The sequence below is a fragment of the Leuresthes tenuis genome, unplaced genomic scaffold (assembly GCF_036924035.1).
Source record: "Leuresthes tenuis unplaced genomic scaffold, fLeuTen1.0.hap1 SCAF_4, whole genome shotgun sequence".
NCBI classification, from domain to species: domain Eukaryota; kingdom Metazoa; phylum Chordata; class Actinopteri; order Atheriniformes; family Atherinopsidae; genus Leuresthes; species Leuresthes tenuis.
In genome coordinates, this window is record NW_027325358.1 from 16816580 (window position 1) to 16839889 (window position 23310).

At 43.0% G+C, this 23310-nt stretch overlaps 2 protein-coding genes across 7 annotated transcripts; one reads left to right on the plus strand and one right to left on the minus strand.

Annotated features, from left to right (window-relative positions):
• Nucleotides 1-671: 671 nt before the first annotated feature.
• Nucleotides 672-5112, plus strand: asah1b (N-acylsphingosine amidohydrolase (acid ceramidase) 1b). Its single transcript, XM_072384838.1, has 14 exons — nucleotides 672-819; nucleotides 971-1017; nucleotides 1918-2008; nucleotides 2088-2174; nucleotides 2276-2354; nucleotides 2481-2555; nucleotides 2653-2698; nucleotides 2787-2931; nucleotides 3073-3127; nucleotides 3213-3294; nucleotides 3727-3858; nucleotides 4159-4282; nucleotides 4429-4485; nucleotides 4577-5112. The coding sequence occupies exons 1-14, from the start codon at nucleotides 751-753 to the stop codon at nucleotides 4664-4666; spliced, it is 1179 nt and encodes a 392-aa protein (XP_072240939.1). The 5' UTR covers nucleotides 672-750; the 3' UTR covers nucleotides 4667-5112.
• A 290-nt stretch (nucleotides 5113-5402) lies between these two features.
• Nucleotides 5403-23300, minus strand: pcm1 (pericentriolar material 1). Of its 6 annotated transcripts, none has more exons than XM_072384833.1 (40): nucleotides 23124-23300; nucleotides 21817-21973; nucleotides 21312-21560; nucleotides 20816-21142; nucleotides 19696-19866; nucleotides 19065-19184; nucleotides 18584-18770; nucleotides 18303-18412; nucleotides 17798-18071; nucleotides 17560-17710; nucleotides 17006-17215; nucleotides 16602-16768; nucleotides 15950-16185; nucleotides 15620-15762; nucleotides 15401-15530; nucleotides 15021-15194; nucleotides 14702-14880; nucleotides 14284-14499; nucleotides 13916-14174; nucleotides 12978-13123; nucleotides 12667-12884; nucleotides 12109-12289; nucleotides 11721-12025; nucleotides 11449-11586; nucleotides 11138-11194; nucleotides 10790-10962; nucleotides 10244-10375; nucleotides 9438-9567; nucleotides 8894-9061; nucleotides 8674-8771; nucleotides 8324-8458; nucleotides 8034-8237; nucleotides 7874-7933; nucleotides 7627-7777; nucleotides 7106-7254; nucleotides 6960-7017; nucleotides 6610-6815; nucleotides 6394-6486; nucleotides 6114-6237; nucleotides 5403-6030 (listed from the first exon to the last, which is right to left on the minus strand). In XM_072384833.1, the coding sequence occupies exons 2-40, from the start codon at nucleotides 21910-21912 to the stop codon at nucleotides 6005-6007; spliced, it is 6351 nt and encodes a 2116-aa protein (XP_072240934.1). In that variant the 5' UTR covers nucleotides 21913-21973; nucleotides 23124-23300; the 3' UTR covers nucleotides 5403-6004. The 6 variants fall into 6 exon arrangements, with proteins under 6 accessions (XP_072240934.1, XP_072240932.1, XP_072240933.1 ...); XM_072384831.1 differs by having other exon boundaries at nucleotides 8674-8774; XM_072384832.1 differs by having other exon boundaries at nucleotides 8674-8774; nucleotides 23096-23300.
• Nucleotides 23301-23310: the final 10 nt, after the last annotated feature.

The window sequence follows — 23310 nt, forward strand, 5'->3', positions numbered from 1 at the left end:
ACAACTATTGCAGTCCTTTCTATTCACGAAGCACCAATTCACAACTTAAGTCATCTCAGGGTGTTTTCCAACTAAATAGTCCAATTAAATACAGTGAATTTCAATACATCTGGCAAGGGGAAAAAAGTAGATTGTCCCTTTTCCCCCTGAGGAGAAAAGCCAGATGTCTGAGTGCTTGTATAGAGATGATCTTTTACTTGTTTTGTGCCCAGGGGCCAATTTAACCAGTCCATGATGTGGCCAGTAAGTGTACGAAGTGCAGTTAAGCTGATACAAAACCTAATGCAAAGATACTCAGTGGACCAAACTCTGATTAACAAATATGCTTAAACACTGTTTAAATAGAAATGGCAGCTGTGTCACATGAGGAATGAATGCTATCAACCATGAGCGGTTTTCTCGGTTACTTTCAGATCCTCATGGAACAAACCACTGGGCCTGGCCTGACGCTGGAAGGGGGTGGTGGTGTACGTCGCTTTGTGATTCTTCAGTATGTGCACATTTTTGTGAAAAAGCATTTGGCATTGCATGCATTTCTGATGTAACTGAAGACACGTGCAGTTAAATTCCCGTTTCATTGCCACAGACGATGTTGAATATAGATTTGCGAGCCCGCACTTTCCCCTCTTGCAAAACAGGTCAGCTCAGCGTCACGAGGTAAACAGAAGCAACTTCCGCAATTCACTTAAAGCCATAATAACGCTGGAAATCTTGGCCAGTTAGCCAGTAGTTTGGGTGAAATCTTGCAAAATGGGTCACCGGGACCTCCTCGTCTTGGCTGCCTTGTTCTCTGTCACATCGACACAGTTTGTGCCACCGGTAAGCGACATGTGCACCCCGTCATTTTACTCCTCAAAACATTGTTGTGAAAGCAGGACTGCGTTGTCTCACTGCACCGTTGCGTTCACCCTGAAGTCTCACACGGTCTGGTTCCTCACAGATATAATTGTCTGTTTTTTTTTATTTGCAGTATACAGAAGACTGTCGGTCGGACATGTATCCGCCGAATGGCCCCACGTAAGTGTCAGAAATCCCGATAAACTCTTATAGAATCTGCGTGTTCAGTCAGCTGAGTCACTCGTGTTTTGTAACACCTGTAACTGCCGCTTTCAGTTGCTCCTCGTAAATGTCAACTTTCAACTTCATTTAAATTGCAATAAGTTCGTATTTCTTGATCAGTTACACATCATGGACAGTAACTATATGTTGTAATATGTGATTGTTGTGGGATCGTGTTTATTTTTTAGAAATTGCCTATGGTGTACCTGCACCACAGAGGTGTTGTTGTTTTAAACCCAAAACATGCAGACATCTCTGACTGAGTGGTCATTTGCCGTTTGCAAGCCAACAGCTGTCTTTTTGTAACTACTCAACACTTTGCTATCTTGTATGATGTTATCTCATCATTGTCTTCAGTGTTGAAACAAAGAAAACGGTGATCAATTAAGCAGAAATGCTAAATATTCTTTGTTTTCAGCTGGTCTTTTCTGAATTTTGGCTGCATTTCTTTAGCCTTTACCTTTGCCATTTGAACATTTATTTTAACTTTGTCTGGACAGCAGCTTGATGGTTTTTACAGTGAAAAAAAAAAAGGCAGATAAGATAATTAATTGAAGCCCCTTGTGCCTCACACAGCAGCATGCATTTCATGCTTGGTCTTGACCCACTTGTCTCATTTGCCGGCACACTTCACTGAAGGAGCAGTATGTCGGATTTGTCAACATCTGGTGTTGAAGTTGCAAGTTGCAAACGACTGAATACCTTCCCCACTTCAGTCTCCTCTTCCAAGCAGGCTGGAGAAACTACGCCTCCAGCTAAAAATATAGAAAATGTAAAAGAATACAATGGAGGACATAGTGGGGAAAAAAAAGGCCCATGTCACCTGTAGATATGAACGGCTCCTTCTTCTCTTACCAGCTTCAGAGGACCCGTCGGTTGGTACACGGTGGATCTCGACTTGCCACCCAGCAAGAGATGGACGGCTGTGATCACAGACAAAAAAACTGAAGTAGGAGTGTTTGGAAGTTCTTCAATATAATAATAAATTTAAAGTCTCACAATAACGTTGCTCGTGATCTTCTTTTCAGCTGGCTGATATGATTCAAGCCATCAAAGACTTGGCTGATGCTTTTGTGCCCAGTGGAAGGCTGACAGAGCTGGTTGACATCACGCTGGTGAGTGTCATTTCATCCTCTGAACTATGTCAGTGATTCCATTCTGCATTTGTATTCCCATCGAGGGTTTTTCTGATTGCCGTTTGTTTTGTGCTCTCCAGCCTTTCATGGTGGACACGCTACCAAATCCATTCGGTGAGGAAATCAAAGGAATTGCAGATGTTTCAGGGGTTCCTCTTGGTAAGATAAAATAAATGGATTTGGAAAAAATATGAATAATCCATTCTCCAGTAATTGATTTTAAAAAAAAAAATCAATCTCACTGACCTGTTTTCTTCTTTTTTTTTTTTCATTCTTATAATTCAGGTGAAGTGGTCTTGTTCAACATCTTCTACGAGGTGTTCACTGTGTGCACATCAGTTGTTGCTGAAGACGATAAAGGTGAGTCGGCAGGATGTGGTTTAGTCAGGACGCGGTGACGTAAGGATAAAGTCTGTTGCCCAGTACTGAAACGCTCTGGTGTTTTGCACCCTTGCAGGTAACCTCCTTCATGGCAGAAATTTAGATTTTGGATTATTTATGGGGTAAGAGCGTCACGGTTTCTACACTTTGAATTGTTTTTCCTAAGTTTCGGCGCAGGTGGATAATGAGAACGTCTCCTTTTTTTTCCAGCTGGGATATCAAAAACAAGTCTTGGACCATCAGTGAGAAGCTGAAGCCTTTGGTTGTCAACCTGGACTTCAGAAGAAAAAACCAGACAGTCTTTAAGTCGACAAACTTTGCTGGATATGTTGGCATGCTCACTGGCATCAAGCCTGTAAGTCATTTTGTATCAGGACTTTAGACTCTGTCAACATAAAACACTGTTCAAAGATTAAACATTAATAAAGTGATCAGTCTATGCCGTTTTGGATGCAAGAAAGTTTAAAAGCATTTAGTTTTACCTTTTTTCTCACAGCACATCTTCACTCTGACTATGAACGAGCGCTTCAGCCTCGACGGAGGATACATTGGTGAGCTATCGTTTTTCTCGGCTTTCATATCCGTTATCGATGAAGAGTTTTTGGGACTTCTTGCCACCGATGTGTGTCCTTGCAGGGATCCTGGAGTGGATCTTGGGACAAAGAGATGGGATGTGGGTGAGCTTTCTCACTCGATCGGTCCTCGAGAACGCAAACAGGTACCCCTCGTTGAAATTTAAAGATTACCTGTGGAGTTTTTGGCCACTGACGAGCAACAGCACTGGAGCAAAATGATGAGCCTTTTTGTTGTTGGCAGTAAATTTCAGGCAGGGTTTGTTGTGAACCGACGTTAAAAAAAAATCAAAAGAAGAAAAGGCTTTAACTGTTGCTGGGTACAAAATATATTCATTGTTTCTTAGGTCTTAAGGATTTATGGAAAACTGGATTTTTAAAAAATTTATTTATTAGTTTTTTTTTTATTTCTAAATTAAATCTGATAAGGAAAATACTGAGTAAACACAATGGGCTATTAAAAGATTAATGTAACAAGCTCAAATTCAGTCTTTGAGGAAAATTAGGAATGAGTCAAAACTGAACATTTGTGCATAGAAACTAAATGCAAATAGTGAGACATGACCTGTCTCTACCAGCTACGAGGAAGCCAAAAGTCTACTGGCTCAGACCAAGCTGCTTGCTCCAGCTTACTTCATCCTCGGAGGAAACCAAACTGGGCAGGGCTGCATCATCACCAGATCCAGGCTGCTCAGTATTGATGTCTTGGAGTAAGTACTGAAGCTTAGCTTTAGAGCTAATCTGAATTTAGAATTCTTAGTCTTGGAAAAAGGTGCATCTGTTTGATATTCAGTGTACTTTGCCTTTTTTTTTTAAGCCTTAATCGCCATTAAAATGAACCGGTGAAAGCAGTCGATTACGAGTTTCCTGTGACATATTTATCTCGAGACACTTGCTCGACTTGGAGCTGACATCTTTTGTGTCAGATCACCCGACAAGTTTCACAACCGGTTGCTTTGTGTCGCTGTGGGTCACATTATTGGGGTGTTCATTGACTCGTTGTACATCAGGATTGACATGAAGCTGGGCCGGTGGTACGTCCTGGAGACAAACTACGACCACTGGAAGGAGCCCTTTTTCCTGGATGATCGCAGGACTCCTGGCATGAAGTGTATGAACCAGACCACACAGGCGGTGAGTCCTGAGAACGGGCCAGAACTGAACTGGACTACATCTCTCTCCGAATACAGCTTTCGTCACAGCGAGTCTTGAGATTTAAGGTTTGAAATCCAAGTCTGACGAGCAAAATCCCCGTTTTGATCGTATGATTCGTCTTTCAGAATATTACACTGACTACACTGTATGATGTGCTCTCAACCAAACCGATGTTGAACAAGGTGAGCCTTTTACTGCAGTTTTGTCCATGGAAAGCTGGTTAAAATCAGTGCGTTTGTTTCATAAAAATGTCTTTTGTTAATGTCTTTCCAGTTGACCACTTACACAACACTGATGCAAGTCTCTGTAGGGAAACTGGAGTCGTATATCCGGGAGTGCCCAGACCCGTGCATGCCCTGGTGATCCCCCTCCCCTCCGAGCCCTGATCAGTTCGGATGTGCTTATCTGCATGGAAACATCGACTGATCTTAACTCAAAGCTTTTCGGTGTTCGCACAGCAACTTAAGACCTGAACTATGTTTCTAACACTGATGTCATTGTCATTGTTTGCAGACTAAAGAGACACTTTATACTTTGAGGAAACCAAATCCTACTTTTTCTGATGAGGGAAATGTGCATCAAAGTGAAGCAGAACTGTAATTGTTTTCCCTTTACTGTAATTGTATTTGTATTATTTGGAAGAGTCTATTGAGGGTTAAATGATGTTGTTGTTTGATCTCACTTCTGAATCCCAGATCAAGCTTATGAAAACAATTGCGTAACGGTTACTGTCAGCTGATACTGACCAATACACGACACTGATCTCTTCCTTTTTCACTTTTTAAATAATAAATTAAATAAGTCTCAGAGTTCATGCTTTACTTGCATGGTGTTTTTCTCATCTCAGTCTTCGTGATGAGTATTAATATTTTTTGTCAGGTGTTAAGATTTTTTGATACGATGTAGTATTAAAAAACTAACAGTTTGAGCACTGGGCTGAGGGACAATACCATGTTGCCTCTGTATATTCACAAGTTTCCTGTAAAAAGGAGAAGGCTTCTACCATTCTCACAAGTCTGATGGAAACCTTAAAGTAGCAGTGATGTAATGTACGTGTTTTCACTACAGCATTAGTAAAGCAACATGTAATCAAAGCGCATTACTGTTATCAACATTTTATTTCAATTCAAATTATAAGGGACTAACCATTGACAAGAGAACTGAGTAGAAAGACGTGTTTTGAGGGATACATTTTGACAGTTAGTGTCAGGAGGAGAAACAATTAACAGCTATGGCTAAACTTTCATCTGGTCGTCTTGTCGGTATAATTAGGAATCCAGTGCAGAAAAGATGAGCTGTACAACTGTAAGGCCAGCCATAAGACTACTAAAACAAACAAAAAATTATTGTCAAACTGATCCCAGAACCGAGAAGAGGACAAAGGCCGATCTGAACACGGGTTGTAGCACAACAAAAGTTCAAACACAGGCTTAACTGTTGATGATCAGCAGCAAGAAAGAACCCCGCCCCAAAGATTAAAAAAAAAAAATTCACATTTAACGTTCAAGAATAAAACAAACCTAAGTGTTGACATTGTGTAGGAGTCGTAAGCATCTGACCGTCACAACTAATTTGTGACAACAAATGTGTAACTTTGCTCCTTTAAAGCAGCAGATTAGAACTCAACAATCATCCAGATCAGATTGAGGGTTGAAGTACTGTGTTCCTACAAACCGCAGTATGGGACATCGGTGGAATTCTTCACACATTCCGGACCCCAACGGTCTCTGAAAAACAAAAGATCAGGTTACCGTTTGTTTATGTATAGATAAAATAGCTGCTCTTTACTGACGAGGACTGTCGTCCGTACCTGGTTCCTTCAGTGCCTGCGCATTTCCCACCAGCCCAGCCAGCAGTTCAGCGTTACCGTTGAGGATCTCCACAGAGAGGTTGTTATTCTGCTGCTCCTCCACTATTCTCTTCTGAAGCTCCTCCTAATAATGCAGAAAACACCCAGAGATGCAGGTCTCTTCACTGAGATTTTACCACCCATCTTTCCTGTGAGCAGTTTTAAATGGCTTGAACTCTTCATTCTAACAAAGCAGCACTTCAGCAGATGAACAACAGCTCATCTTTAACTTGTTACACACCTCACACATGACTGTAAGCTGCATCGGCAGGTCGTCCACCTTGACAAAGTCTTCCTCGTCGGACTTTTGGCTTGTGTTACCCGATCCCATTTCCTATATGGAAAAATAAAGAAATCAGAACAGCAATAATAACATGGTTTGACACATCAACGATATATTGAGCACAAACATCCTGACAAAGTTCAACTAGACTTGCAGTAACACACATGCTCTTACATCTACATTGATGAGGACAGGCGAGTCTGTGTCAGGGCTACTCGTGGCTGTTGGCTCTTTGGGGGCATCCTGACCCTGGGAGAGCGCAGAATCTCCCTCTGTGGCAGCAGCTGCCCCAGCTTCACCCTCCTCCTCAGGGTTCTGACACTCCAGCACAGTGTGCTCCTCCACTGTGGAGTCTACAGTCTCAGCTGACTTGCTGATCTCTGCATAAATTTTTTTTTTTTTTTTTAAAAAAGGACTTAAAATAAAGGGACTAGAAGAGTCGTAATTATTTGTAATCGCACAAAAGCAAGTAGGAAATTTAGATTGTTGGCAAGTTTCAACTGAATACATCAAGTAGGCCTCACCGTTCTCGCTCTCTGAACTGTTCTGTTCTCGTTTCGTCTCCTGGATTTCGGTTGTGCCCTGGAACAAAGCACATTTACGTGGATCAGACAACAAAGAAATCGTTGAATCGTGTTATGTATGACAGCTGGCTGACCATGGCACTGACCTCCTGCTCCACCTGCCCATCACAAGAAAACTGCAAGGATGTCTGAACGTCTACAGGCCCAGCGTCAAACTCCTCCATTTCCTCCTCATCGTTCTCATCCTCTCCACTGCCGTAGTTGGTCAGGGCCTGAGTCTCTGCTTTGGAAAGACCTGACAAGCAACAACAAAAAGATTTCGATAAAAAGCCAAAGTTTGCAATAACCACAAACTAGACATCTTAAGAAGCATTATGACAGCGGTGCATTTGGCATCAGAACTCAATGAAAATGTCAGAAGTCAAATTATTATTCTAGACTCAAAGTCTCAAGGGAGCGGTATATTGTGATGTAAAACTGTAAGAGGATCAGTTGTATACAAAGTATGATCAGGAAGACGTGAACAAAACCAAATATGACTCTTATTTTGTTTCTGATGTCTATATGATGTCAACTCAAATAAACAGGTAAATAAATAAAAGAAAGCTATTCATTATCATACAATAATTCTACACCATACAAACAGCTTTTTTCCCCCACCACTTACTGATAGACAACGGCACTCCCGCTCCATGCCTTTCATCCTCATCCTCCTCTTCAGCATCTGAAGCTTCACTGCTCCTGTTGTTCTTCGTCTCTGTCTGCAGGTAAGGCTCCTGCAGAGCCGAGGCTGTTTCTTGCTCTGCCTCATCTCGGTCCTTCGAGAAACAGAAGACATCACTGCAGCACACGGCACTACTTTTTAAATTTTTAGTGGCACGAAAGATTTCTGTATCAGTGTAAAAATCACTCACCTTGTTTTCATCAGCACTCGGTAGAGAAGATGGTTCATCTGTACCGCCAACTGCATTCTCCTAAATCCAAGAATATATTAAAGCAAAAGTCAGATTAGTCTCGTTCGATCTAAATTCTAAATATTTGCAAAAGAAAAAGACAGGAAGGGAAATGACTTACCTCAGGACTGTGTGTCGCTTTACCGGGTTGTTCGGCTCTTTTCTTATTTTTTTGTTTTGTTGCCAAGGAGATGCCGCTGCTGTTGTCCAAATCCTGCATGAGCTTAAAGAAAGCCAGTTCGTTGAAGAGGATCTCTGAAATCTCAACCAGTAGGTCCTCCCCACAGTCCTTCAGGGTGCAGCCCACAAATTTACTAAGAGAGTCCTGGACCAAAGATAATGAGTACAATGTCAGAGAGAGAGAGTTTAAAATCACTTTGGGGTATCTGAAGAATCTGGCAGAGGTCCTACCTGCAGTATGCCTCCCAGCTGCCTGTGGAAAAAGCGAACAAACTCCTTACTCTCGTCATTCTGCTGGGTGAGAGCGAGGACCATGCGCCGCACAGACGTCAGCAACTGATGTGAACACACCTCATCCATGTTCTCCTGATAAATAAATAAAAAAAACAGGTCAAGGCAAACAATCATCATCCAAGTGAATGATAAATATATATTTTCAATAGTGACCACCAATACACAACCAATAAGCATTTAAATTCAAACATAAGAAATCAATATCTTGCAAAATTCTAGCAGAACTCTCAGAACACCTCTGCTGGTGTTAAGTTCAAGCTTTTCTACAGCTCTGTTCATCATCTTACCTTAAGGAAGGGAATGACTTCTGTCATGATGGCTTTGATCTGACGATCCAACTGCTGAGTGTCGATCTGAGGGCAGTGCACGTCGCCGGCTGCCCCACCTGCTAATAAATAACAGGAATTTAAATAGAAATTCTCTTGCTGATTTTGAACAGGCAAATGAAAGGCCACCATCATGCTACAACGGGTCTTTGCACACTAACAGCGTCATGAGATTGGATACCTTCCACTGGTTCGGCAGGGATAGCAGAGGGACGTTCAGCGTTTGAGACTTCAGAACTGCCCACACCTGCAGTGCTGGTGTCGCAGGGATTAAACTCAGCTTTAAGCTTCATGCGCTCATACTCCCTAATTCTTGCCAGAGCTTTGTCTAAATGAATCACCGTGTTGCCTGTCGTAGCGACATAGAGAGGAGAGCAGAGCAAGGAGAGACACAGAGGGGATATGTAAAGTTCAAAATCAATAAAGAAAAAGGAAAAAAAAAAAAGAATGAATGCAATGGACATTAAAGCATCTCCAACCAGGTTTACACTACAGGACCAATTAATATATTATAATGCAAGTCCACAATTTAACTGCAGTGATCTTTACTTTTGGTCAAAGTCTTATTAATCCTAAGGTGTAAACTGGTTGGTTTACCAAGACAAATCTTAAGAAGCCTTGCTGAAAACAGGAGGGATGAAGTACAGCATTTTCTGGAGTTCAGGGCAGGCAGCAAAGCGTTTCAGCAGAGCAGAGTCAAACGCTTAACACAGACATAACTATACCTAGGTCATCATTAGCAAAAGGTTCCAGGTTGGACGAGGTTGACATGTTGCTGTCATTATCCACAGACTCTGCAGCATCCCTCCTCTTGGTTGCAACCTGTGCGTGTCTCAAGTTCTTCTCTATCACCTCCTGGAAAAGATGAGCAATTTATTGATTTCATTTTTTTCTAGGTCCACACATCTTATGTTCACACCCGACTGACCTGATTGTTAAAGAATAGATGAGCTAACACAGATCCACTTTTCAAACCCCCATAAATCCACTGAAAGTATCCAGAGAAGCAAGAGAGATGTCGAGCACATATTAAGCCCTGTGATAGTGCCTTCGCCTGCCGTTTTTCATGCTTGAAAAATAAGACACTTCATCGGTCTTTCTTGAACAATGACACCACAGACAATAGACCTGGCTCCTAATTGGTACAACTCTGGGGATCTCGGGGCAGAGCAAACACATGTCTCATTGAGCAAAATGGACAAGGATAGATGAGGGTCTTGTTTTTTTTGTTTAAGGCAGGCTTGTGAAGCTTTGCAGTCATCTTGATCTCAAAGAATATGGAGAGGAAGGACTGAAACTGAACATCAGAAAGTAAAGAAAGATGGTTGGACGACAAGATGAGGACAGATGAAAGGAAACCAGCTGACAGAGAATCTAATGAAAGATATATATTAATGCAGAGGGCGGGGGCTTAAAAAGCCATGGAAAAGACTTCAGATCCGACTGAGGGGACACAATTCCCGTGACAATAAAATAAAAACAGTTAAGAATCAAAAGTGGGACAATGGCAGGGGCTGGGAAGCAATCTTACCTCATCGCTAGTAGTCAGACTCTGGCTGGGGGTGAGCTCCGACTGAGAGCCTGCAGTCCACACAGCAGGACCGAGAGAGGGCAGCTGGTCCTCAGCTGTGCTCCTCACTGCCAGGTGGCTGGTCACGATGTCCTGTGAGACACACGGGATGGAGGTGTAACAGCTGTGGTCTGAAGTGTCTTTATCTCAGTTCATTTTCATTGAATGCAATACTGATTCTAACTTCAGTCTGAGACTCTGACACACTAATCGTGACATCTCAGATTCCTCCACAACCGTATGTGCATTAGGGCTGTCTGCTCGAAACAATCCTTTCCTAAACTACAATTACATGTAATTAAAATATTAAACCTTGAGAGGAAAAACAAAATAATACAATCGAATAGAACTTCTAAAATGTGAAGGTTTAAAAAACGTAACCAGGTTTGTATCCCGGTATTCAGTTACAGGCAGTAAGTGAAGAAATTTACCTGGATATTTTATTTAGATGGAAACAGCAGTGGAACAGTTACGCAGACTGTCGCTTAAAAGCGTTTGTTTACATACCTGCAGGGAATAAAGTGCTCGCTGACGCAAGTAGTCTGTGTTGAGCAGCTGCAGTTCATGGAAGAGCTCAATGAGAAAATGGGGCCGGGATTCATTCTGGGATATCAAAGTAGCCACCTCAGAGTAAATGGTCTCCCTCAGGGCTTCGAACAGTGAGAAGTCACTGCTTGCATCTAGAATTCAAAGATTTGACATCATGAGATTTGGCTGGATTTTCTAAACTAAAAGCAACTTTCTTTTCTGTCTTTTAGTAGAGCACAACGTTTGGGTTGAACTAAATTGAGGTCATGCATGATGGTTAAGTGGGACAAAAACCAAACAATGTTAAAATGTGCATGGCCAGTTTACCTGGTGCTTCTGTGCATGCAATTCTGTTAGAGAGGAAAGGTGTTCTCCAAGCATAGGCTGTGAGTAAGATACATCAAAAGTACATTTTAAATCAAAACAGTGGTCATGTAAAAAAATAAATAAATAAATAAAAATAGGATATGTGCAGGTGAAAGAAACATGCGGTCTTAAAATGATGAGAAAAATAAATAAACAACATGTAATATGGATAATAAATGTGTATACAGAGTGAAAACAAACAGACACACATACAGGCTGAAGAATGGAAAGGGTGAGCACATCAATTTTATAACAGGCTGCACGAGCCATACCAGAGGAGAGGTCATTCCGTTTGTTCCCAAACTTAGTCTTGCTGTCCAGTTTCTCCTGAGTCAGTTTGTCCAGCAGACTCTGATGCTGATCCCTGTGATGAGACGGAGCAGTGCTGCTGACACTGTTGCTCTCGTGGTCTGAGGAGCGAAAAGGCCAGATCAACAGTTCTGTTATTTATCTCAATTAGTCACAAGTTTAGTTACAGGGCACCAAAAACATTTCAAACTCGACGAGGAGCTTGTCAGCTGGGTGTTGATTTCACTTTCTTTACCTTCACTGTTCTTGCTGTGCCCTTTGCCTCTCCTACGTCGGTTCTTGGGAGTCTTGCTCCGAGAGGCCAGGTTAGCGTGTGCAGAGGCCTTGTGCCCAGCCTTAAAAGTCTTTGTGACTGTATTGGGATCAACGGTATCTGGCACACTGCTTAAGCTTTCTTGCGATGCCTTGTCAAACCGCTGTGGTTGTGAGTGACGTTTGGCATAAGTGGGGGAGGAAGACGGAGACTCTTGCGGCTCCGATTTTGACAGGTTTTGTCTCGCTATATTGTTTGTGTAGGAGGTGTTAAGTCGGCCAGCCGGTCTGAGGAAGTAAAGAGGAAAACAGCAATATAGATAAAAATGCTACACAACTAATGAATTCACAGGCAAATCTAACTGATATACCTCCTTTCTGTAGCTGTGTTAAGAGGAGAGCGCTGCAGTGGCGGTGGGAAACTCATATACTCCGTTTTAATCGACGTGTTGGGGTCCAGCTGCAGCTTCTGATGCTCAGGAGTAGCTGTGCCAACTGCACCTTGAGCAAAGTCAGCCGTGGGAGCAGGGAATGGTGGATATAAGTTGAAGCCTCCAGAGTGGAAGAAAAACAGGTTAATCAGCTTATGGTAACTGCTCCACAAAAAGTAATGAAGTCATAGCAGAGGTACTGCAAATATTTCAGTTCTGCACCATTAAGTCGTCTAAGTGCATTTAAAGCTGAAGTGAATAACTGTAAATAACAAGGAGCATATATACAAGCAAATAAACCACCAGAATGCAAAAAAAATATCATTCTTTCATATATCATGCAACGATTGTCATAAATGCGAGGATATCTTTGTGCACATGGAGCCAAAGGATCCTAACACACTGCAGAAGGAATTATTTCCTGGTTTTGTACGTCATAAACAAAAGAGAATTTCTGAGCCAAAAGAAACCAAGAGCTATCAAGAATGCATATCGTACTTGGAGGAAATGGGGATAAGGCAGAAGATGGCATGTTGTTGGCTGAAGGGTGAAGGCTGGAGGAGAAGGGGAAGACGCCAGGAGAGGCTGAAGGACCAGAGCTGGGTTCCTGTGCTGAGCTCTGCTTCTGTGTCTGCCAACCTGCTGCTGAGGAGGAAGGCAGCTGCTGCTGCTGCTGCTGCTGCTGGCAAATTAGGTCATTCAGGACCTGCTTTAGTCTGAAAGAAAAGTGTTGGATTGTAGGAAATTTCAAAATGTGTTCCATCTGATAGAACCTGAGAGAGTATACGTGTTTGTGCCATTGTTTTCACCTCTGTACATTGTTCTGCTGCCAAGCCAGCTGGGTATAGCACTGGTTTAGCTGATGCATGACCAGGTGGACCTGTGGTGATGACAGGTTGTTGGGCAACATGCTGTACTGACCTGTCAGAAGAGTTTGCAACATGTAGGACAGTGTCTGTGGAAGTAGACAAAACAATTATTGTCATCAGCTGACAAAGGTTGTTTTTTTTCCTGAGCATAAGGGGCAAAACCAAAACACTTGTTAGAAAACTATAATGAAGGTGAACCCGGCCTGGCACTTTCATGCATCCCATTATCTTTATCATCCCATTACAAGTATACAGCTGTCAGTAAATCTGTTCACACCTAGCATTAAAATGTTCTAGCACCCATCTTAAGTTATCACCCGTGATCAGATCTCACTTCCCCCACTTATTACTCAACAAAAAAAAAGCCACCAACGGTACATCACATTCAGCTGTAGCACTGCCTCCAACTAAACCTTTTCCAGGTCCAACTGCAGTCACAAGTCAAAGCAAATAGTAGCCTCGTTGTTCCACTTTTCTCCTTCACTAACTCTCTCAGACACACACATTACATCAGCCCCTTTCCTCGAACAGCTTGAATAAATACGCGATCATGAGCAGAAGACTGCTAGTTATTTACCAATTTTGAGGCTTTTTTCCTCAGGCCCTTTTACATAAACGACTTTCTGTGTTGGACAGGACCTCTCTGCGCATTACTTAATGATCATACAGACACACTGCAGCAGTTCAGTGGACAAAGAGCCAGACGACAGCTGGCGAGGATGTGAATGTGAGGAAGAGAGAGGAACTAAATACAGACAAATTGAAACTTTTAAACTGTGAAAAAGGACATTTTCTCACAGCAAACAATGACAACTTTACTACAACTTCACTGTCAACTTGTGCTCTGATCAGATCACGAGAACTTGAAATGTCCTAACCTGCTGGTCCTGCAGGAGTGTTTGACACATGCTTGTACTGAAGTCCAACTGTCTTTGGAGCTGGCTGACTTGTTCCTGCCAGTGAGACGGACCCTCTGTCAAGGAGACCTCAGAGGCCCAGCGCAGGTTCTCCTGGCGACATATACCTCCATGGTGACTTGCAGACTGGTTCAAACCTCCGAACTGCTGTTTCACCTTGGTCTTGTTATGAAGATGCCCACCACTCTCACCTGAGAAGGCTGCTGGAGGCTTGAGATTACTGTCGATACAAATGCACACAAAAAAACAAGCATATGAATTGAAGAAACGGGTAATAGAGATAGCGCTGTAAGGCTTTTCTCAAGCATTGCTTTGGTACTCAATCTGACCTTCCTTGATTCTTCCTGTCACTGTAGGAACACTGGCTCCTGCTTGGTGAATAGAGATGAAGGTCATCATCAGAGCTGCTGTCTGTGCATACTTCCCGCTCTTCTTCCTCCTCTGCGCCCATCTCTGAGCGATACACATCCTCCTCTTCGTCGTCATCATCATCATCATCATCTTCATCAAGGTGGCAGGGACTGGAACCCCAGGTGGCCATTGTTCTGATAACAAAACAGTCAAATTGGGACCAAATGTTTTCAGCTGTTGGAACAATAAGTAACGACTACCCTAGAAAATATTACAACTGAGAGGTGCTCTGTCATTCTACTTTGAAAACAGAGGAGCAACAAGTAATACAAACAAAATCTAAAGGTTTCAAAATGGACTTCTATTAGACAAGATTTGAAGCAATGCATCTGCTACCTTTCGTCTCGACTGAAAGCCTGTGAAAGAGTAGCATTGTCTTCTTGGTCTTCAACCTGGCAGGGTGAGTCACTGACGCCGCTACGCCTCTGGTGTTCAGCCATCAATGACTCCAGGTGCTTTCTGCGTTGTCGCAGATCTTCCCGCAAAATCTGCCGGCGACGCATTTCTGACCAAAGCTGTTGGCAGCACAAGAACCAAAACCGCCAGTAGTCAGATCTGCTCAGTCAGCAAAGTGTAGAGTTTGTTTGGATATTTGAGAAGAGGGGGAGGTAGTGGTAGAGGGGGCTGTATCGGCTTAAAAGTTGGAATCTGTCACCTCATTGTCAGTGACTGAAGAGGTGGCTGCTTCTGGAGCAGTAGGTTTGAGCACAGCTAAGTTGGTTTTGGGTCCAGAGGATGAAGAAGCCTGGACAGTAACAGGAGTGGAAACTGCAACTGGAGCCTTCCTCAGCAAACCCTGTTGACTCACTGTGCTGCTGGACACAGATGACTGGATGGACACCAGAGGAAATAAAACACCCTTTAAACATTTTACATTGCTATAAAAAAACACTCATAACTTTACACACCCAGGCTGTCTGCCCACATTCATCCGAGTTATCTGCCTTGGAATGCACAACTAAACTAACAAAGGTTGTGCTGGTCTCCTCAATATCTACAGAACTAACTGTATACGGGAATGCATGAGTCAAGTACCTGAAGGTCAGGGCAAGCCCACTGCAGGTCCTGGATCTTGCCTTGGATTTCCATGAGTCTCTGGCGCTCTTCGTGAAGCTGTTTCAGCTCCTGCTTCTGCTGACGCAGCTTCTCCTCGTAGAGCTGCTCCCTGTCAGATGAGCAGAACAGCTTTTATATAGAGAAAATTAACTAAAGACACAAGATATCGAACGAAACAAAAAAAGAAAGAAAACGCACCTGGCCTTGCTGGAGAGGGTGAGGTCTCGAGGACTCTGTTTGGATCCAGCCCCCAATGACCCAGGCACAGAAGCTCTGATATTATTTGGCTGTTGGTGTAAAGCTTCGTCCTCGTTAGCCGTTGTTCCATCTGTGTCGTCGCTCTGGAAACGGACAGACGGTGTTGGGGTTTATTTGTGAGGAAAAAAGTGTAGTTTTTAATTCAAGAACACAGACACCTCCAAAAATCCATGCTGTCAAAGTCACAATCCAATGAAGTCGTTGACCTTGTTAACACGTTCGTATGAATACTTTCAGAAAAATCGGTACCGATTCGGTTGTCAGCCCCACCTGTACCATAGCCACCAGTTCCTGCAGCTGCCGCAGTTTTTGCTTCGCTGTCTTGCGATGAACCATCTGAGCAAAACCTGCATCGTTCCCGAGGCTGCTTCTTCGACTGGACTCGGATGCGCTCTCTTGGACCGCAGCGTGCGCTCCTTCGTCATTATCAATGCCATCTTCTTCATCATCATCATCGTCTTCGTCGTTCGCCTGATTATAGGGAAGGTCCCTATTGTACTGGCACTCTAAATCAAATCAAAGTTTAAACACCATTAAACTTTGTGATAAATAATCAACCGTGAGCACTCTTGCATCAAATAAATGATCTAACTAATAGAGCCATTTAATACTCTATCATACCTCGAATGGGGGAATTGCATGGGGATAATTGTGGATGATAAAGTTTTAATGTTGCCATTTAACGACAGCACAGCGGACCGAAGGATGCAGCGATAAAAACTGCAATTTGTTTTTAACACGATGGGACTTTCTAACTAATAACTTTTAGAAATCTGCTCCTACAAACTGCACTACTTGCAGTAATTTCTTTCAACCATCAATCATTTGATTCTATCTAGATTTACTTCAAAGAACCTCTAATGCCACACTATAAATACTTAAGTGGAATGGTATTGTCAGGTTTAAAGGTGGTCTGTTTCACCTATGGCCGCGGTGACGTTGAGGCTGCGGAGGTTGGCTGCTGCCCGGTTGTTGATCTCACACTCTGTGTTGAGTCTGCCTTCCCGGTTGTTAGTCGCGCTACTCCTGACACTGCGGCCGTTTGTCAGGCTGTTCAAATCTGCCCAGTTCCCGCTGCGCTGCGGGTTTCTAAGAACACAAGGTGCAGTGACTGTTGCAGTTGTAACGTGGAAGCAAGAGAATTACAGAACATAACATAGTGCCATCATGTTGTAACCTGAAGCCAGTCGTAAACAAACACTAATTTCCCATCAGTGTGTTTTAGTGTAATTAACCTATTTTTACAGTAGGTCTTATATCCGCTTAAAAACAGTTATTCTCGTCATAAAAGCACAAACGCACGCACACAATTTATAATTCACTTACCTGATGTTAGTAACAGGTTGGCGATTCTCCTGCTCAGAGTCAAACATGGCCTCAAACATAGATCCATCCTCTGTCTCATCTTCCTCCTCTCCATCATCGATATCTTTGACGTTTTCATTGACTGCGTCCACCATCATATCAGAAGTCTGCTCATAGTACTGAACCAACTCCCGCAGCTCATTCAAGCGCTTGTGGACCTCCTTTAGCTTCCTGTGGGATTATGTGAATGACACACGAATGCGTGTAGGACTCAATTATTTAGGAGTTTAAAAGTTTATGCCATAAACACCAGAATGTTTTCCCAATTCCCTCTTCTAAAAAAGGGTCAGAGTACAGAGTCTGTCACACACACAATAATCAGCTGTATAAAAGATGGAGGTTAAGAGTCTTATTCAAGAACACAAAAACTGCAACAAGTCAACGGGAGGCCATGTAGTAGCTTTTCTGACTGCAAGGTAAAACGACACCACCCCACTCAACACGACACCCTGCGGCTGATATCTGACCGGCTTATTCTACCGCGTCAAACCGCGTGTACCTGTCACTGTACGTACCTTAACTTGTCGGCAGAATTGGAGCCGTCCTGCTGTTGTGCGAGTGAGGGTTGAAAGGAAGTGGAAGCAGAGGCCCCGTTAGAGCAGAAAGCAGATGGACAATCTGAAGATCCTCCCATACTTGGACTGCACTGTACTGACAAGCTACGACCTGAAAGGACACGCATGCAATTTATTACTCTTTATGGAGATAAAAGCCACAAAATGATTGCTAAAGGAGGTTTGAAAATACTCTTACATGAATTGTTGTTTAGTGTCTGGTCTCTGAGTGAATGCAACTCTTGTAGGATCTTGTCCATGGTTTGCTTTTTGTCTTGGAGTTCTTGGAGTTTGGTGAGTTTGGCACTTGCTACTGTTGCTCCGGTGTCGAGGCCAGTGTGTGGGCCAGAGGCAGAGTGAAGGAATGGCCTGTGTTGAGGTGGACCAACAGCCTGGGAAGGCCTAGACCAGCACACCTCTCTGGAGAGGGAAAGATTCTGTGCCTGGCGCCGGTTATCTGGCACCGCTTTAGTCTGCCAGAAACATTTTTTAAGAATTGACATGACTACAGTCTCATCAAAGGCTATAAAATAGATATCTTGACATAGTGGGATTAACTTTTCCATGCAGAATTAATTATCCTTAATAACCATTCAAAACTGCACTCACTATGTGAGGATACAGTTCAGTTTAAACATTTTCTTGATTATATCATTATTTCATCCGTGGAAAATCTGGCAACGCAGTTGTTGTTTCTACTGTACCTGAGAATCATGTAGCTGGTTGTGGAACCGTTGGATCAACTCGTTTAACTCATCATTCAGTTCTGATGTGATGCTCAGGCCTGAAACACTGCCGGTGGTTTCTGTGACAACTAAACGCAATAAAATAAAACTTTCTGAATAAATCTGTCTTGCCAATTAAAACACTAAACACATTCGAGCTCAGTTGTCAATGATGCGTCTCTGTCTGCGAGAAAACTCCACACACAACTAGCTCACATCACCTGTGAACAGGACTATCGCTGTGTAAGAGTGTTTCTCACCAGTGTCTTCAATCACAGCGAGTGCCTGTTCAGCACTGTGCTGCATGGCCATTAGAGCTTCTTGTCGGCCCTGCAGGGCCCTGAGCTGCTCCTGCTGCTCTAGCATCTTCTTCAGCAGTTCATGCTGCTTACGCAGATTCTCCAGTTCTTCCCTCTGGTCAGCACGGGCAGCCTCTGGCCTCCCACCCTACAGATTCACACCCATATTATCAGTGCAAACACGGAGCCAACCAAAACCCACATCAGCAGTAATGCACTGCTGCCTGGCAGGAATGCTTTGTCAGGTACTAAATGCTAGTGAGACGACTATAGAGTCATAGAAAAGAGGCAAAAGAGAGACAAGTTGGTTGGTGCCTTTTTCTTCGTCTTAGACTTTAAAGTTTGAACCGAGCTGATGTTTTACTGATGCAAGAAAAAGTAACAAAGGGTAGTTAAAGCATAAGAAAGGGTGGCCAGTTTTATGAAAAAGAAATACACTCACTGTCGCGTTTGAAGCATCCGTAGACTGAAACTCGATGTTAAGAGAAGTGCTCTCTGCCAGCGAACCTGAGCCAACTGCAGAGTCCAGGGTTCCCATATCACCCTCGTCACTCTCCCGTGCCTTTTGAAATAGTAGAGCAAACAGCCATTCACATAAAGAGAGACAAGTAGGAAAGAGTAACTCAACACATGTGTCGTCTATCAAGTGTTTATCTACAGACAGAGGTGGAAATGTCTGTATGCATCACCCTAGGAAGGCTACAGTCAAGAAAAACATTTTTTTTTTTTTTTTTAAAAACAGAGAAACACTTCAATAGGGGGAAGAAAAAAAACTGTCACAAAAAGGTGGAGTGTCCTATCTAAATTTGATAACAGGAACATGACCCATCTACTGAAGTGTTTCAGGCCACAGGGTAAAACAGCAATTAAATATGTATGGATAGAAGGCTACCAGACAACATCACAGACCGACTCCATTTCACCTATAAATTGCACCAAGATGCATCATTTACACAGGACACTTTGCCTTGAAATCATACCACTTTGCCCGATGGCACGTAAAACGCAGAAAAGAGGGTTCAACATCAATATGTGTGAAACAAAAGACATTTTTAAAACTTCAACAGACTTACGAGCATTTTTTGCAGGAACCGTAAATATGACTTCTCCTGCTCCTTGAGGTGTTCAATAAGATGAGAGAGACGCTCCACGTTGGCTGGCACATCATTCTTTTCCACCAGGTCATCCCTCATGGAGCTGGCCTTACTGATGTAGTCCCGTATCTGTACCAGTTTGCTCACCACCTGAGACCGTACAAAGAGAGGGGGATGGTGTATGGGTGTGGGTTTGAGAAGGGACATTAAGAGAAGACAGAGGAAGACATAAGACAAGGTAAGTGAGCATCTGTAGCGATGGCTCAGACTAGGCTACATGAGGGCAGAAAGGGGGCTGGGCGCAAAACTCACTGGGCACCAAGGGTGGCATATTTATAAATTGCCCTAAATACAGCCTAGTCTCAGCCGCACCAGCTCTCCCTCACTTTCATCCTAGTTTTGGTTTTTTCCGAGTATTCTGGAGTGGGGTGATGCACAGATAACGCTGCATGAACAGTACAATATGAAGAAAATTAAATGCAAAATGAGCATTTTTCACAGTATTAAAAGTTAGGATGAAAATATTTCAGAATGTGGGCCGGGATTCATCTCTGCACCTCTATGAGCCAACCAACAACATTGTCCCTATGAGAGATGCACATGGCCTGGCCCCTCAACTAGCCTCCAAATGCAATGCACTTAGCTAAGCTCTTCAGTAACTAGAGTGAACACAGTGCAGCACCAACAAGTGGAAAGTGCTTAATGATCCAAAAAAAATCATTTAAAAAAAGGAAAATCACTTTTTTTTAAAATCCATATTAGCTTCATTAAGGTGAAAAAAAAGTGGAACGCTGGTCATGCTGTTTACTACCTTAACCCTACCTTTACTTACATTGAACTATAGAAAAGTTGTCATTTATAAAAAAAAAGAATCCAGTTACGCTGCAACATAATCATTTTGTATTTCACACTGAAGATGGAGTGAAATTTGCCACAGATGTTTGTATTCCTCAGAACCTTTACACTAATTATCATCTAATAATATCCAGTATCTATTTAATTCAACAACTTTATGTCTTGTTGCTGGAATCTTCAAAACAATATGACACCAAGGGCTTATAAGCAGCACTGTTTGAACTTGATAACCCCAAAACCTTACCTGGCTGCTGTCTACTCTCCGCTCTCCTCGACCATATTCTCTCTCTACTGAGAGGCCTCTCTCTGTGCCACCACGACTGTGCCTTGGAGAATCCTTAGTAGGAAGCACAGGGGTTAACGTATCCCTGCGTCCTGGGCTCTGCTTCTTGGCTTCCTTTGTGATAGCTGGGGTGGTCGGGGCAGACGCAGAAGGGTGAAGCAGCTCCTTGCTTTTGTTAGTGTTTACATGCAGAGGCAGGAAGTTGTAGGGCTTCTTGTTCTCCCCAGCTAACTGCCGCTGGTTGTTGGCAGCTGTGACTCGCCCCTGGGAGTCACTCCCGATGCTCCTCTAGATAAAGAATGAAGACAAAAGATGAAACAAATCACTATGGCACATCACCATCAGTAGGTCAGTTAAAGCAACCTTGTCTATTTGAGGAATCCTGGGAGACAGATTAAGAAAATACTGAGTTGACAAATAAATAAATAAAATTCAAGCAAGTACAGCAGTGTTTTACCTCATCCAGGTCTGTAAAATTGATCCTCTGACGAAGCTTGTCTAGCTCAGCCTGGTCTGGGACAGACATTTGGGTCGTGTATTTGACGTGGGGGAAGGAATGAGGAGTACGAGCTCTTCTGCGACCGGCCCCTGGGGTGGACTCTGGCGAAATATCATTCGTCAGGCGGCTTTCCACCACCGTAGCAGACAGCTTTTTCTTGTTCTTCTCTGAAGATCTGTTGGCTTTCTTTTGCTGTACCCCCCAGTCCTTAATAAAAGAGGAAGGAAAAGGAAAATCAGCGCTGTTACTTTAAGGACAAATGTGCATATCAGACTAAATAGGGCAAGAATCCAGAGTGATAGTAGCTGCACTGACAGCACAATGTGCATTACACAGCTGGAATTTTGGGGAAATTGGCTGAATAATAAATGGAAGTGTTTAGTGACCCCCCACTGATGTAACACTGTGTGAAACTAAAACAACAGGGCATATGTCCAAGTTGAAGTTTCTGTCAGGTCCTTACCATGTTGTTAAGTCTATCCTCAAGACTGCCATTGGTTACAGCCCAGTTGTGCAGCTCTTCTGCGCTGTCGTCAAAAGGAGTGCCTCCAGTTGCCATGTCCACTTACAGCTTGGTGGAATCCACAACAAAACCTCTGCTGGTCACCATAAACAAACCGCTAGATGGAAAAATAGTAAACATGACTGCATTATAACAAGTGGAATCAAAATGGCTCAGTGGTTGATAAAACTGCTTCCTAATAGCTGCCCAGTAGTAGTTAACTAATTTCCATCACAGACGGTAAGACACATAATCAGTCAAGTGTCGTTAACTTTAAGTTAAGACGTGATAGCAAACTTCACAACTTATTAGCCTACTGGAACTGGCTGTTTGACAAACCGAAATTATCTTATAATGAGAACATGTAACTTCCCGCACGTTATTCGACACACAATTTCTGCTGTCACGTCTAACGTTAAAGATTACCGTTAACGCTTTGCATTAAAATACGCCATATCTTACCAAAAGATAAACAGACCGAATAGAGATAATTTACCAGAAACGAACTGTTTGAAAACATCGACAATGTTCAGTGTCGATGTTCAATGTAATAGCTTCAGTGTGATTTTTAGATGCAACCCGTCCGTTAGCGTTAGCTGCCGTTGGGTTCTGTGTGGCCCGCTCGGATTCCCGGGGAAGGATGTGAAACGTTCCCTCCACTGAGCAGAGCTTAGCGCGAGCTCCCAGTTAAGATTTCCACAGAGGGACAGTGACGACTGTTACCAAATAAAAACCGAAACGATAACCGTCACCTTACCCGTAGTTAGCTCTTATGAATGTAAGTGCAAGTGCAAGGCTTTTTCTTGGCGAACTTTATAAGCAAAACATTTGTGGCCCATTTCTGTCCTGAAATCGCCATGACAACACACAAAAGCCCAGTCACTTCATATCTGCTAACCCGCTGTTAAACATTAGCCACTGTCTTCAAAAAAGCCTAGCGTGATCCTAATGAGTCCCTAAAGTTGTCAATCCCTCCGATATAGTTGGCTAATATCACCTAGCTTTGCCACCAGCGGGTCGCAACGGAGCCAACTTAAAATGTCGCGGTGAAAGTTGTAGAAAACAAACATATAGCACTACGCTTGCAAGGCGTCACTTCAACCTGGAATTGAGCTCATCCCCTTGCTAAATCCCCGTCTGTATATAAACAGGGCTAGTTCAAGTTAACAACAAACGCAGCCAGTTGCATTTAGACTTTAAACATTTGTTTAAACAGCTCTTGCTAAGACGGCTAGCTTACGATTTAAGAAAGAGAGCTTTGATGTTACCATTCAGAGCCTGAAACGGAAGAAAATGTCGCGACGGAGAAACCAACCACTTAAGTAAAAAGTTTTCTAATTTTCCCAGAGTCTGATAAAAGCCATTTAATTTATAACAACGTCGTATAGCTCCAAAAACGCTGCAGCCAAATGAAGTGACTCTAGCCTAATATTCTCACTCCTCTACAGTAGGTGG